The sequence below is a fragment of the Salmo salar genome, chromosome 09 (genome assembly GCF_965601325.2).
Source record: "Salmo salar chromosome 09, fSalSal1, whole genome shotgun sequence".
NCBI lineage: Eukaryota > Metazoa > Chordata > Actinopteri > Salmoniformes > Salmonidae > Salmo > Salmo salar.
In genome coordinates this window covers 139,116,968-139,133,688 of record NC_138299.1, presented here as the reverse complement: position 1 = coordinate 139,133,688, position 16,721 = coordinate 139,116,968, and the positions used below count along the sequence as shown (strand labels likewise).

The 16,721-nt window shown below is 43.1% G+C and overlaps 1 protein-coding gene across 1 annotated transcript; it reads left to right on the top strand.

The window, feature by feature from the left end:
• On the top strand, window positions 1–16,046 carry LOC106612986 (tumor necrosis factor receptor superfamily member 19). The gene is made up of 10 exons (XM_014214765.3): window positions 1–543; window positions 1,001–1,091; window positions 1,435–1,548; window positions 6,295–6,473; window positions 6,635–6,720; window positions 12,026–12,190; window positions 12,347–12,472; window positions 12,681–12,783; window positions 13,413–13,729; window positions 14,611–16,046. The coding sequence occupies exons 2-10, from the start codon at window positions 1,026–1,028 to the stop codon at window positions 14,613–14,615; spliced, it is 1,161 nt and encodes a 386-aa protein (XP_014070240.1). The 5' UTR covers window positions 1–543; window positions 1,001–1,025; the 3' UTR covers window positions 14,616–16,046.
• Window positions 16,047–16,721: the final 675 nt, after the last annotated feature.

The window sequence follows — 16,721 nt, the reverse complement described above, 5'->3', positions numbered from 1 at the left end:
AGGGCTGTGCACAACTTCAAACCAAAGCTTGGCATCAAACAGCGAGCCCTCAGATAAACCAAACAAACAGACCGGGGATCGCGCAGAGGGAGGCGGCCCTGGAAGTGGAATAACAACACAACCAGATCTCGACGCCTTGCACTTTGCAAACTCTTTGCATTTCCACTTTATGATCCATCTGTCTTGCATGCAATTGTATCGAATTGTGAGGTTATTGTCATGCGATCATAATGACCTGTTTGTAGCGCTAGTGTCCGCCCTGTGATTGCGCTTTGATGTAGGCCTAGAGGCCGATCAGAGATCAGATTACATGCTTTAGATCGCAGCCATCCCCTGCCTTTGATCTCCACGCTGATTTTGTCTTCAATCCGGGGATTCCTCTGGACTGAAGCAGCGCAGCCGGGCAGAGAGCACATCGCATGGCTGGAATGGTCTGGAGCCCTATGCAGAACGCATAGGAGTGGATATCTGTCTGAAACTACACTCATTCAGCCAGGGAAAGGACAACTAAAGAACCGATCAGACTGCAGCAGCACATACCAGGTAAAACGTACAGAGGGCAGCAGTTGTTTTGTAGCCTATATGATTTTGAGACATTAAACAAACTGAAACTATTAACATACATGTTTTGACTTTTGATAAGATAATTCTGTCATAGCCCTGGCTGGTTTGAGGCATGATGACGCATCATTGTCCTCGCTGAATATATCAATTATCTCATCAAAAACATTGAAAAAACATTACAATGTTCCAACATAGTTGTTACAAAACCGGTATGGTGTCTTTATGTTGTGATTGGTCACAATGTCAACCTGTTTGGAGGAAAGTGGCTAAGAACAAATATGTACCTACTCATGATTATTGTGCTAATTTTCACTGGCAATACATTGGGCTTTTTGACACCAATCCAAGGTTCCACAATATTCCTTTATGTTTTTTGTTTGTTGTTGAACTGAGTAGAAATTCACATCTTCATTCTATATCTCTCTCTCTTTTCCAGACTCATTCCACAGTAGCCCCTCAAAATGGCCTGGATGTTTGGTCACACCTGGTTACTTCTACTGACATTTCATGTAATATACTCATCTCTGGTAAGTGTTCTGCATTGAATTTACCCAACTAGTGTGATATCAGGCTTTTGACAGGCCATTTATAGTCTGATCTGTGATCTGTAATATCCACGTATAATAGACTTTGTAACAGTCTCCATTCTAAGTTACTGTTGTCAGATCTGGCAGGACATCAATGTGTGGACGGACAGATAAAGTAGTCTACATAGTTTGAGGAGTAAAAGCCAGTGGGTGAAATAGTGGCACTATTGTAGGGGGATTACGCCCCACCTGGACTCGGTTCACATTATCTCTTACTGATGAAAGGCGTGATGAAACGCAGGAATCCCTAGCTGCTCAGTATCAAATGATTATTCCCTCTCAGGTTCCTGTGACGGCGGAGGAGGAGACCAGGGAATGCAGGGAACAGGAGTACAAGGATCAACTTGGGAACTGTAAACCCTGCAAACAGTGTGATGCAGGACAGGAGCTATCAAAGGTTTGAAGCCTAGTAATGTACCCTATATAGACAGTAAAATTTAGACATCAACAAATTATGTTCTCCTTAAGAGTGCCCTTAAATGTACTGCACTTTACATACAGATATATACATAGATAATATATAATATATATACAGTATATATACAGACTTAATATAAAATATGTGGGAAATGTAGTCCAGATGATTACACCTCAGTTGAACAAGTTTATAGCATGTTTCATCACAGTTGAAAGGAAAACTTGATCTATAAAATGAAAGAGCGTGAAACCATGATAAAACTGGATACTAACAGATCACTTAAATCATGTTGTAACTTCATAAACCTGAATAACCGCTGGATAAGATATACACTTGGTAAAAAAAAAACACAGCTTTTTTTCGTGAAAGACCTGCATTCATCAATAGAATGGATTCCAGTGTTTGGAATAGTGAATATTATCCAGGGGACTAAGGTTATTTATGACTTCCTCTGTTTCATGGAGAAAAGGGCCAAATGGCTTCTGTGCTCTTTAATCAGTCACACCCATACTTCGACCCTCTGTTGCTGAATGGATTCCATTGTTTTCCCCCAAGTTCCCTGTCCAAGTTATTGTCTCCATTGTTTGAAGGAAACCATGCATAAACTTGCTGTACAGTGAGAGGGGAATGCCTTTTATCACTATTCTTGCCCATTGACATGGTGCTCTGTGTGGGCTGTGTAGAAACGTGTTGGAAGGCCATGAGCAAAGTTAGTTTAGCAATGCTTTTCCTCCTACCACTTCAACATGTGCTCAGCTAAGCACAGGTAAAAAACCTTCCATCTTATACTAAATTTCCCTCTCGCAACATCTGTTGCACACATACATTTCTACCAGGTTGCCTTTTATCTTGTTACACAGAGACATGCAGTCAGTGGTGGTACGCTTCAGTGGGCCCCATGTTTCTCTGCCAGTTCAACAGTCATGAATGCTAGACACCCTGGGGGTCCTGGTTAATAATTGGCTGCCTCATTCATTCTGAGTGGTAGCGGGAAGCCATCTCACAGTGGAGGGAGGCTCTAATAAGGCTGTGTGGCTGCCATAGAGATATATGGAATGTGATTATACCATCTTCTGGATGTCTGCCTCTATTGTTGTAAAGCAACATCACAAACATCAATTAGCTCTTCGTTCAGGGAACCATCAAAGCATCAGGGAAGTCCTTTATTAAAATGATCTGATATTTGTCATTTTCATCAGTAACTTATTAGCTAGCAAGGGTTGCTTTGTTTTTTGTCCTCATATCAAACATACATACTGTTAAGAACTACATTCCTGCCCCCCCCCCCCCCCCCCCCCGGTCCCCCTTAAATCTGAACTCAGCCCCTTTAAGTAGGTAAACCTCCCTCCCCCCAGGCTGTAAATTCAGTCACCAGTGGTTTCAAATGACAGAGATAGCTAATATACGATTCACTCTGACCCAAGTGGTCTCAACAACAATCTTGATTAATGTTTTGACCAGGGCCCTGGAACTTGGAGAACGAACAGAGGATGGTATTTAACAAGCTTCCTGGCCTTGAGGGTCAGATTGTTGCGAGCTCTTCTGAGAATCACACAACTCTCACTTATGCACAGGTTTCTTTCTATTAAATCCTCGAAAATTACAGATGTCCTCGCCTTGTCTTTCATCCAGCATTTCTTCACATTTGAGCAAATCTATGATTCCAAACAATATATACATACAGTACATAAAGTACACACAGGAGTGACTGCCCCACATATAGTGCATGCAAGCTGGGAACTGCATTAAGCCACTGGCAAAGAGGCAACATGTCTTTGAGTTGTAGACATTAGACATTGAAAGAGTGTGGCAGTGTGTGGAGAACATTAGATGGCACACTTTGTTAACAAACTCATATTGTTTTACAAACTCATTCATTACTGGATCAGATGACTGGCCCCCCTGGAGACTCTTGTGATTCCCTCCTGATCTCTGAAGTATCTCCCCGTCTGAACATGCTTTAACCCCAGCCAACCAGCTCTCTCTCTCTTCTGAACATGCTTTAACCCCAGCCAACCAGCTCTCTCTCTCTTCTGAACATGCTTTAACCCCAGCCAACCAGCTCTCTCTCTCTTCTGAACATGCTTTAACCCCAGCCAACCAGCTCTCTCTCTCTTCTGAACATGCTTTAACCCCAGCCAACCAGCTCTCTCTCTCTCTTCTGAACATGCTTTAACCCCAGCCAACCAGCTCTCTCTTTCATCCCTCCACATAGCTCTACCTCTGTGCTGTTTTGCTTGGCATTCTCACCAAAAACTAGATCTGGAGATAGGAGTAAAATGAGACTCGTAAGCACTGGCTTTTGTGCTCACTTTTTAGGCTAGATCAGCTCCCTTTAAATGAGACAGTAGCATTATGTGATTCCTGGCTGCATCCAAAGATGGGATACCTTGACAGCATCTTTATTGTAAAAAAAGGTGTTTCCATCCAATTACCAGAGACAAAGGACTGAATTAGATAACTCCTGGATGTTACAGCTCTGCCTGGGTGGAGAGGGGACAAGTTGGTTGAGTGCTCCTCTTGTTCTGTGCCCTGGCCTGTGTACATGGCAGCCCCTCTACTGCCATGCAGTGCCACATGGACAGAGTGTGCCAGCGCCCAGCTTTGTGGGGATCAATCCTCTTAAGGCCCCTTCATCTGGAAGTCGGACGACGCTCCTCTGTCCAAAACCACTCTAAACAGCTCTGCTCTGACTGCTTTGCAGCAGCTAGCCTTCCATGGCGTGCACTAGGAGAAACCCAGGCTCCAGGGTTCACCATCCTCCATGAATCAAAATGTTAACTTTACTCTCCGTTGTCATCATCTCCCTTCCCTCTTTTTCTCTCTCTCGCTCTGTCTCTCATCTTTCCACTGTTCCCTGCTCTGCTGGTGTGAAGGTCCTTATATGGAGAGCACACAACAACAGCTGCAGCCCTGTCATAGCCTTCCTCCGGCCAGAGCCAAGGTCCAATGTCGTCTCATATGTGTTTAGCTGAAATGGCTAAATTCCTCTATCTTCTGCCCCGACTCTGTGGGGCCATCACGGGATCCCATCTTTGCCTCGCTTTTTTTCTTTTCTTAGCCAGTCTGCCCACATTCTGGTGCGACTGCATGCCCAGGCGGTGAAACGAGACAAGGTCAAGGAGAGAAGTGCCCTGTTAGAATCTCACCTTCACGTTAATGATATGAGCACCCCGCCCCATCAATCAGCCTGGTCTGGGAATGCAGTGTGGCAACAGTGGTTTAATAGTGGACAGGGGCAGCTGCTGCAGATAACACAATGACTGATGTCATTCCAGCACGGTCCTTTTACTTGGCGTGGGATGCGATGATCAGCAGGATGTAAATGTTCCTATGACCATAGGAAAACAAGGTTGCCAGCCTCTGTGTGCCAAATAAATACTATATAGTATTGAATAGGAATTGCATTAACATTAGACCTACCACATACACCCCATTAGATATTTTTTGACAAAACAGAATAGGCTATATTCTCTTGTCCCCATTTTATGAGGTGTACCCATTAATCCAATAGTAAACAGATATACTCATGTTATATAGATAATATATACAGGGTGATAATACTGTATATCCAATATAGGTCCAGTAATATTTTCCATCTTAGATTCGCTATAGAGGTTTAAGCCTGACAACTGAGCTGATTCCATATTAGATCACTCATTCAGTAATAGATGCTGTGCTTTTTAAGTGCAGTACCCATTGTAGGACCAGGAGAGGTATTCAACTTCTTACTCTTGTGCACCTCTCCATAATCCCTGCCCCGTATCTAACTGAAGCGTTGCCTACATACACTGGCCTCTCAATCACCAGGGCACTCACTGAGTTGTTCCAGAAAGAACCAGTCATACATAAACCCGGCAATAAACTTGCAATAATACAACAGTGGTTGTCCCCGAGGGCCTTTATCTTTGAAATACCCGGCCATTCTGGGTCCTATTGCGGAAGGTCACGCATTGATTCTGAGTGTCAGGGAGATTATTGTCAGTGTAAGATGTTACCTTATGATCTTGGAAGTCAAGATCATTCTTTAATTCTAGACACCCTGGTCATCCTCCACATACAACACCCGTTCTGCCAGTCACATTCTGTTAAAGGTACCTAAAGAACACACATCCTTGGGTCGCTCCTCTTTTCAGTTCGCTGCAGCTAGCGATTGGAACGAGCTGCAACAAATACTCAAACTGGACAGTTTTATCTCATTCTCTTCATTCAAAGACTCAATCATGGACACTCTTACTGACAGTTGTGGCTGCTTTGCGTGATGTATTGTTGTCTCTACCTTCTTGATCTTTGTGCTGTTGTCTGTGCCCAATAATATTTGTACCGTGTTTTGTGCTGCTACCATGTTTTGTTGCTACCATGTTTTGTTTCTACCATGTTGTGTTGCTACCATGCTGTGTTGTCATGTGTTGCTGCTTTGCCATGTTGTCGTCTTAGGTCTCTCTTTATGTAGTGTTGTGTTGTCTCTCTTGTTGTGATGTGTGTTTTGTCCTATATTTATATTGTATTTTTTATTTTATTTTTAATCCCAGACCCCCGTCCCCGCAGGATACCTTTTGCCTTTTGGTAGGCCGTCATTGTAAATAAGAATTTGTTCTTAACTGACTTGCCTAGTTAAATAAAGGTTCAATAAAAATAAATAAATAACTCCACATTCAGAGCCTTTTTCCAGCTGCCCCCAGCCCCACCTCTCACCCAGGGGATTTCTCCTGTTAATCCCTCCAGGAATGTGGCTTTGGTTACGGAGAGGATGCCCGGTGTGTGCCCTGCAGAAGCAGCCGCTTCAAAGAAGATAGGAGCCTGCAGAAGTGCAAGCCCTGCCTGGACTGTGGCCTGAACAACCGCTTCCAGAAGGGCAACTGTTCCACCACCAGAAATGCTGTGTGCGGAGACTGTCTGCCAGGGTGAGGGAAGAGCTTAATCACTTACAACAACTACTCTACTTCTACTACCAGTGTACTATTACTCTGTTACTACAGATAAATGATCAAAGTATTGGTTCGTTACTGCACACAATCAATTAAACAGATTTCCTAATAATCCAATGCTATGTTGTGTTTAACAGGTTTTACAGGAAAACTAAGCTGAGCGGATTCCAAGATATGGAGTGCATACCATGTGGGGACCCTCCACCTCCATATGAACCACACTGTGAGGACTTACTTTCTCTTCCTTTACTAGAAGTTGTGTAACATCAGAAGAGCCTCTGAGGAAAATGTCTCATTATGTTGAACCATTCACATCAGGCCAAGGAATGTAGCCAGTGAAATTATAGGCAAAATAAGGAATATCCGTAGCTTGAATGAGAAGTTGAGAACATCATTAATTAAAACTATTGAACTCCAGGCTAAAAGTACAGCCAAGACCCCAAAAACATGTCAGGCCATAATGCCATAACAAAGCACATACCTTCATCTAAAACATGCCAGCACAAGGCCCTTAGAGTAATCAGAACCACAACCCCAATGGGTGGAGAAAATCACTGTTCATTCAGTAAATTCTCATTGAGCCAGCCAACTATGTTTTATGCCCAAATAAATGCTTAGTTTTACAAGCAGGCCCATAAATGTGGAAATGGATACTGCTAGCATAATAGTCGGTCTTGCCAGAGCTGGATTATTTTAGCTGGGACAATAAGACCCACTATCATCGCTCCATTCTCAGGGACTGCGGAAAACCTCTTATCTTAAGTAAAAGCCTCCATCCACATATTTCAAGACAAAAAGGAGCTGCAATGTTTTGAATAATAGTGTGGAAATGATTGCATCACATCATGCTTCTTTAGTTAGGCCTTGAATGAAATAAGAGAGTGTAGTGTCACATCATGTACAGTAAAATTCTTCAACTTTGTAGTGTAATTTGCTAGCATATATCCACGGATGTCTATGAAGCATTTCTTAAAGGGTTTTTTGTTCACAAAGCAGGGGATTGAATTCCAGTAGACCACTACTACTACTACACTACTACATCTCATTAGCCACCTTTTTCCGGCCATTATCAGTGATTAAGTATAACCTTGTGATTTTCGGCACTCACACAGAGAGAGTGGGCTAGCAAACTTATACCATTGGTAAATGAGTGTGACTTCCTGATGCTTGTGGAGGCCACAGCTGTTCCTTGAGAAGGTTTGGCAGCGTGTGTGTATCCAGCCAGGTCTAGCACCCCTCTGTTAGATAAATGAAGACGTCTCCAGGATATCAGACAACTTGAACTCACAAACTGAGTTTACATTTGCTCTTTCTGGAGATGGAAAAAAATCTACTTAGATTTAGTATGTAAATCTGTGTCACACCCTCAATATGAGCTTGTTTTACTACTACCATTTTTGGATAGGACAATAAATATTTATTTTCGAGCAATAACTGTAAAGCATGCAGTATTTGTCTAGACAGAGTCTACATTGACTAAACCATATGAAATCACCCTGAACATGGGCCTTGGGACATCTAAGTTATGCATGTCTGTATGTTTTCCTGGCTGTCTGGCTTGCCATTTTGATTGCAGAAGCCCATTAATCAAAATGGCCATTGTCTCCCAGAGAGAGCAAAGCTGGTAGTTCTATAGGGAGTGTTCCAAATGTTTGAAAGTCTTGATCTCTCATCCTCTAGTGTTATCTTGTGGAGGGTGGGGAAAACTTAAAGGGCAGATCATTATAATAGGCTACGCTGGCCCGGGGCGAAGCTGCAGCTGTGCAGGGAGGCCGCTTTTGGAGGAGGCCGTAAATCTTAACACACTACAGTCTCCCGGACAGTTTCTGGGGCAGAGTAAAAATTAGATTGTGTTTTATGGATTCCTTCAGTCGCTTTAATGTATTTCATCTGCAGGAGTTTCTTCTGTGTCACGGTAGGGCTGTAAAAGTTGTCTGGAGAGAGGCCGACCGTGGCACCCCCCAATCCCCAGCTCCAGAACCGTTTCGCCATTTTTACTCATTCCAAGCAGATTTACGCCAAGGTCATATGGGAATTTAGTCCGTCTTTTCTATTACCAAACCAATAATCATTGCTTCTTTTTTAAGTTGGAAGCTTAACAGTCAGAGAAATATTTTTAGACACGTGTATCTCAAACCAGGATTTCACAGCATACACAAAAGGAAGTCAGTCCAATTTTGTTTGAAGCAAAATGCAGACTCTTATCACCTCTTCATGCAACTGTAACACTTTCCCTAGAGATAGGGCCTGTGGCCAGGGCTACTCAAGACCCTAAAACTCATGACCCGACTGATATCCACCCTCATTTCTCTCAACTTGTTACATTCAGACAACTTTTTCTCAGTATTTAATTTCTTCTACTTCTACTTTCCTAACTTCAAAGGTCCATGTCATGTCTCCTGACCACTGACTGTAAAAAAGTAGTGTTAGCAGCATGCACAAAGTTATCTAGATTGAGTTGTAAACCAACACAAGCCAAATGAGAGGTCAACCCTTAAAATCAACTCCACCAAAACAAAGTCACTCAAGAGCCAATCAGGACTCCCGAGTGGTGCAGTGGTCTAAGGCAATGCCTCTTGGTGCAAGAGGCGTCATTACAGTCCCTGGTTTGAATCCAGGCTGTATCACATTCGGCCGTGATTGGGAGTGCCTTACGGGCGGCACACAATTGGCCCAGCGTCGTCTGGGATTGTCCGGGGTAGGCCGTCATTGTAAATAAGAATTTGTTCTTAACTGACTTGCCTAGATTAAGGTTAAATAAATACAAATGTTTTAAAGAATTGACATGAGTAAAGTGTTTATGCTCAGAGCAGCAAAGCGCATCACCACTGCCATAATCTAGTATCCATGTAAATGTATATACCCACAACCCCATGGCAATGCTAGTTTGTTTTTCTTGCAACACTGAAAGGGGTGTTGGCTGTATTTATGATAGGAAAGTCTGTTTAGTCAAAAATACAAACTCTTGGTTGTGGAGGGCTCATACCTCTTTGGCAATGGGAAGTCATTCCAGTTTCACAGCTGATGAATGTGGATGGGGTCACCATAAGTTTTCAGAAGGGGCCATTCATACTTCCCACTGGGCAAAAACGGGTTAAATCAATGTTGTTTCCACATCATTTCAATCAAAACAATTCACATGATGATGTTGAATCAACGTGGAAAACTGGTAGGATTTGAAAAAAGTAATCAACATAAGAGAATTTCTGATATCTTAACCTAAATCTAATGACAAGGTGAATTTTTTTGTTGATTTCACATTGAATTCACGTTAGTTGACTACGCAATCAAATGTAAATCAAAACTAGACGTCTGTGCCAGTGGGTTGGTGGTTCCCTGTCTCTTTGTGGCCTGTCATACACAAGGCCATGGCTTTAAGTTTGGCATTCCCAAAAGTCAACAGGGAGAGAGGAGAGCATGTATCAAAACAAGCAGTTTATTGGCAGAGTGCGGTGGGTTGATACGATCGGCAGGTGAGGTCTCCTCAATGGGCCAGCCTTAATCTGTGTTTGCTGCAGCTGTCTGGGAGTGATAAGGGCTGCCACTGGGCTGGGGGTGTGGGGAGACAGCTGTCTGGTAGTGATAAGGGCTGCCACTGGGCTGGGGGTGTGGGGAGACAGCTGGCTGCGGAGGGGAGTGGGGAGGGCTGGCTGGATCAGAGGCGGGACGGCCATGACATGGGGTTTCAACAACTGTACAGTGGAAGAAAAAGTTTGAGAGGTTTTCTGCACCATGGTAAGAAAATGATGTACCTTGCTTGTGTAAGCATGGGTGTAGGTGTTCAGTCAAATCTTTCAGCAAGTAATTTTGGATTACTTTGATAGAGGACTTTCCAAAAGATGGATAGGAAGCACATTCAAATATTTTCTTTGAAGTTGTTTGATTTAGTGGAGAATGTTACCGTATCCTCACAAAATCATCTCAACATATATCAAGTTATATTCCGCTATATAAACTGTCTAGTGTAATTTATGTATTTGCCTTGATCTGAACTGTCAAAACTGTTAGAAAATGGCACTTGGTTTCTGTCATAACAGTTTTGAAGACCTATCTCCCCTAAAACGTCCTAATCTTGTTTTAATAAGCCATTATCACCTGTTTGTTTACAATGTATATTTAAATGCTTATTTATTTTGCCACCGGGTCAAACTGAAATTTTAAGCTTCACCTGCAGTTTGGGATTTTTTTCTTCCTCAGATGGAATGTACAAATACCCTTATCCCCTATCCTCTATCCCGATGGAATATAAAACCTTTTGCCAAGGCTAAAGTAATGTTTACATTGCATAACAAAGGGCTCTTGAGTTTGAAAAGACCAAACCCACTCTGTTTTATGATTAATGTACTAAAAAGCAAACAACGATTGAAGGGGACTATTGAAAAATATTTTTCAAACAAAAAAGATATTAAACAGATCTCACACAATCACTATTTTCTCTATAGCCAGTCACTTTGTCATAGTAGGCGTAGTATTACTTAAGGTATTTTGTTTGCTCTCTATGTAAACCTACACATCAACTATGCACAGCTCTTGACTCACTTTAAATTCTATAAGAATGTAATTGTGATGAGGGAGAGTAACATTGACCTAAAATTTAAATCACAGGTAATACAATCACACTTCTGTTGCTTTTTGAAATAATATCAGTGGCCTTATTGCACATGTTTACTTTGTGACTAGACATCCGTCATGTACCAAATTATTCCCCAACAAAGTTTGTTTGCTTCGTTGAGGAATTAAGCAGGTAGTGATATCCGATAAAGAATCATTACATTTTAGTCATTGAATCTTAATTTAGCATAAGGAGATTGTATCTAATTTGTTATGACATCTGGCACATTAAGCCCTGATGTTCCATATCCGTGGGAAAGTGTTTAATGAGAAGCTGTCCTCAAGGCCAGGTCCCTTAATGTGAGAGTGTGTGAACAGTTTGGCGGTGGGGATCCTAGACAATGGCAGCAGTTGCAGTCATGGGATAAACACACATACACGAATGCGCACACATACACTCACACACACACACACACACACACCAGGCTTGTTTCAAATGTCTGGCCAGACTACACAGACATAATGACGGGGCTGTGTGACTGGCATGAGAGGGCCTTGGGGTAGGGAGATGAATGACTGTAATAACTCATCCTCTGGAGGGGGGGGGGGGGGGGGGGGGGGGGATCTACTCCAGACATTCTCCTTTGAGCCTGTCTCCTTGGAGGACTCAGTGGGTCAAAGACAGCTACTACATGCCAGTAATAAACATAAACCTAGAATGGACACAATTCATGTGTAGAAAAATACTTGTTTTCAATATGGCCAGATTGTACTACCAAGGTCAGACAAAGACATGACACAGTCGACTCTAAAATATAGTTGTTCTAAAACTATACAATTGAAATGTTTTATTTAATTTAACTTTTTACAACTTCTACTGTAATTTCCGATGTTATTATGTCAGAAGAACTTCAGTGGTGACGTTTGATGCTCATATTGACCGTCTCTCTCTCCCGTCTCTATCTCTGCCCCTGCAGGCAGCGGGCGGGTGAACCTGGTCCCCATCCCCCCGGTGGTGACCAGCCCTCGGGACATGGCCCTGGCAGCAGTCATCTGTAGCGCTCTGGCCACAGTGCTGCTGGCCCTGCTCATCCTCTGTGTCATCTACTTCAAGAGACAGCTGCTGGAGAAGAAGCCCAGCGGTGAGTGACCAACTTGAATTTGAAAGAAGTCATTACAATGGTGTGGAAATCTCAGTGCAGCATTGGGACCAACAGGTGGCTTTGCTATTGAAATATAGCAGCTGCTATCTTGCACTTGTTTGGGGTCTCCATTATGAAAGAGTCTTTTTGCTTCAGCATCTCTAAGGTCCCAGGATGGTCCGTACAGTGGAGCAGAGTTGTCGTGCCTGGACCGACGGAAGCTCAATGACTTCCCTCAGCGCCCATGCTGTCAGTGTCACCACGGGCCAGGCCACACCTGTGGTAGGTCCTATTACTGGTGGGCTTCTACAAGCACATCATTCTTTATGAGCCTTGGTTCTCAAGCCGGTCACTCTGTCAAGTGGTATGGAGTCTTTGACTTTATGACTATGGTACTGGCATTACTGTACGCTGAGGCTTCTTGGCCAGGTCATCCATGCGTTCTAATGGTTGGCGGTCGGTCACACGGTTATTCCTGTGTGATTTCCAGGCCCAGTGCACCTGATCCCCTCCCTGTGCTGTGATGAAATCTGCAGTCTGGGCCGGAGCAGAGACACCAGCCCCTTCCAGTCCCAGATCAGCCTCAACGAGGGGTGAGGACCATGACACAACACCACCCACCTCCCCTAAAATCCATCAACCAACATTAATTAACCACCAATCAACATCACTTAACATTGTTCAACACCATCATAATTCATCAACACGAATCACCATCTATTTTAGTACATGGATGCCCAGATATGACAGTCAGAAGAACCTGTAACAAGCACAGCAACTGATATTGTTTGACATCATGTCTCCTGGAATCCCAGAAAGACCTAGAAGTGCAGACAGACAGACAGACAGACAGACAGACAGACAGACAGACAGACAGACAGACAGACAGACAGACAGACAGACAGACAGACAGACAGACAGACAGACAGACAGACAGACAGACAGACAGACAGACAGACAGACAGACAGACAGACAGACAACCAACCATTGCTGTGGTGGATAATGTTTGCAAAACCAAACAACATTCCTTTACACACCTCTGGTTCAGAACAGGAAGAGAAACACAGACAAGGCCAACAACAGTCTTGTTATGGTGTTAACTTTGGGTCTGTTTGGGAGATTACCGTCATAGAAGTGCCTCCCTGGGACTGTGGTTGGATCATTATTGCTGGGAATGGGAGAGATTTATGCTGCTGACACAGCCTCCATTTTCCCCTACAGATGCAGCATAGACCCCTGTGAGGAGAACGTCCTGGCCTGTCTGAAAGCCCATCCAGAGCCCTGCATCTCCAGAGAGGCTGGCGAGACATGGCCACTCATGCAGAACCCCGACTGTGTCGAGAGCTTGGGACCGCCGCGCTGCAACCCAGAACCCACAGAGAGGTGCGATGTGGAGGAAGAGGGTGAGGAGGGCGAGGAGGAAGAGGGGTGCACGTTAAGTGAGGACACACAGGAGAAGCCAACTGATCAGAGCCAGGAGAAGACTGGTGCCCTGACAGAGGTCCTCCTTCCAAAGCAGCAGCCATCTTCACTGGAAGGTCAGTGGTGTCTTGCTGTACGGTATGACCTTTAATGCAGACACAGACAGAATGGTCCTCTGTGTACATACAGTTTGAAATTGAGCGATGCTTGGTATATAACATACTTCAAATGCTCCCTTACTGTAGGGTAAGCTTTCCCAGTAATTATACATGAGCCAAGCCAATGAGCGATTAACAAACACAGTAACATACTATTCTTCACTGTGTTAAGAAAAGAGGAAAGTATGCAAGTGCAAACACTATTAAGCTCAGGAAACTAAAGGCCTTAGGTAAACTATGCCATGAAAGGAATGTGCTGCAAAGAAACATCACTGCTTTTCCTTCCCCCCAAAAAATATTTAGAATTCTTCTGCTTAGCAAGTTCCCCCCGGATTAATATGAAATGGAATCGATAAGAAATGGTTGTCCATTAAAACAGATAGACTGAAGCTTTTTCCATAAGTAGCGTGTATCTGCCAAATGGAGCTTCAGAGCCAGAGCAGACTGCCTGAACTGATGGAATCCAGTGAGTGGGAATGAGCTCAGAGCAGAGCAGCAGAAGCCCCAGCAAAACAGTCATGTAGAAAGTTACAACACAGAGGCTACAACACAGAGGCGTCAGGACAGAGAAGACATTCTGTGTCCTAACAGACTAGTTCAAACACACACACACACACACACTTATTTTACCATAACTGTTGCACACCCTTTGATCGGCAGGGACAGTGGTGTCCATGGAAACTGGAAGCAAAGATCGGGCCAGGCCGCAATCCTAGCCGAGCATTCTGATGTTATGCGAAGGGATATTGTTTTAACTGACTCGGTCCCTGCCTGGCCTGTGTTAGGTAGATAGATTACTAATGACCGTGTGTGCTTTTCTCCACTCTTTCTTTTTCCAGGATGACATGGATTTAGTTGGCTCGCGTTCCACCCTTGAACCACCCTGGACCGGAAAACAGTCCAGAAAGATCCCGTTTCAGATTACATTAGCCCACACACCAATTTCAAAAAAGTGTGTGGCACACAATCTCTTTCAAGTGGCTTGTGACCCACGGCCTTCCGTCACGCATCTGAAGCGACTATGTAAATAAATGCAAACAAAAGCACTTCACGGCAAAATAAAGCACAAGAGCAGAGACTGAAAAGAAATCTATGCACAACGTGATGTTGCCGTTCCAGAGGCTGATATAATGAAGTTCAAATGATGATAAAATGACTGTTGACTGGTACAAAGTAAATTGAAGCCATCCCCTTTGTTTCTGATGTCTGCTTAAGAATGTCTTACATCTACTTATGTAGTAAACTAGCAGCAACAGTATCACAGATCTGGCAGTGTGACTATTGGTGTGTCTTAATAACTGACAACGTCTCCTTAAAGGGCCTAAGAGAAGCATGTCAAAACGGACGTCTGTGATTTCTGGTGCTCATTGAAGACAGTCTAGATAATACTGAACAAGACCTTTTAAGGATTGGACCCTTTGTTTTCAAATTTTGCCTAAAATGACATACCCAAATCTAACTGCCTGGAACTCAGGCCCTGAAGCAAGGATATGGATTTTCTTGGTACCATTTGAAAGGAAATACTTTGGAGTTTGTGGAAATGTGAAAGGATTGTAGGAGAATATAGCACATTAGATCTGGTAAAAGATAATACAAAGACAAAACCAACAGTTTTTTTTGTTATTTTTTAGTACCATCATCTTTGAAATGCAGAGAAAGGCCATAATGTATTATTCCAACCCAGGTGCAATTTAGATTTTGGCCACTAGGTGGCAGCAGTGTACCTGCAAAGTTTTAGACTGATCCAATGAACCATTAAATTTCTGTTCAAAATGATGTATCAAGACTTCCCAAATGTGCCTAATATGTTTATTAATAACTTTTCATGTTTAAAACTGTGCACTCTCCTCAAACAATAGCATGGTATTATTTTACTGTAATAGCAACTGTAAATTGGACAGTGCAGTTAGATTAACAAGAAGTTAAGGTTTCTGCCAATATCAGATATGTCTATGTCCTGGGAAATGTTCTTGTTACTTACAACCTTATGCTAATCGCATTAGCCTACGTTAGCTCAACCGTCCCGCAGGGGACCCACCGATCCTGAAGAACAATGAGGAATGTTTGTGTGTGATATCAAATTGGTTGTAGATCTTGTAAAATAGAACATAGGTCAATATTTTTGTAACGTAGACATGACTGACTAGTGACAAATATGCCTGTTTTTTTCAGTTGCAGTATTGGTGGTTGTGCATACTTTTTATACACTTCCACAATTAACTTTAATTTGATATAATTGTCCATATTTGTAAATAAACCACTTCAACAAGACAAACTATGCGATCTTGATTGTTGTTCAAATATCTGTAGTGAATAGCACTGAAATGCCCATCTTAAATCCTAGACCAATGTAGACAACCTGCAATCATCACTACATCACACATACTACATTCACTTCAATATACAGTGGGGTCTCTTTCTGAAACTCAAGATATCACTTCCCCCAAAATAATATGATTGGATTTGGTTCAAAACAAGATACATACAAGTAATGAAAATAAAGCTTCCATTAGCGATTTCATATTTAGGACATTATTCATGGCTCTGTGCGATGTACAGTAGGCCTACATGTGGTTACAGCTACCCAGCTCGCTCCCTTTGATAGCATGTTCACACCTTGATTAACCATCTGAAGTAAGTCCCACCTCGCCGGGTGATGTCCCAGGTCTGATATCAGTGCTAGGCAAGTAAAGCTCCTGAGTAGTGCAACGGTCTAAGGCACTACTACAGACCCTGGTTCGATCACGGGCTGTATCACAACCAGCTGTGACTAGGAGTCCCATAGGGCAGCGCACAATTGGCCCAGCATCATCGGGGTTATGGGAGGGTTTGGCCGGGGTAGGCCGTCATTGTAAAAAAATAACAATTTCTTCTTAACTAACTTACCTAGTTAAATATAGGTTAAATAAAAAAAATTAAAAGGACATTGTATGGTGAGCAGCTGCAACCT

Excerpts from the sequence above, each read along its gene's own strand:
- LOC106612986 (XM_014214765.3), top strand. The coding sequence starts at position 1,026 with ATGGCCTGGATGTTTGGTCACACCTGGTTACTTCTACTGACATTTCAT. Across the intron at positions 1,092-1,434 it reads ATGTAATATACTCATCTCTG|GTTCCTGTGACGGCGGAGGA; the intron begins GTAAGTGTTCTG and ends ATTCCCTCTCAG. Across the intron at positions 12,784-13,412 it reads CAGATCAGCCTCAACGAGGG|ATGCAGCATAGACCCCTGTG; the intron begins GTGAGGACCATG and ends TTTCCCCTACAG.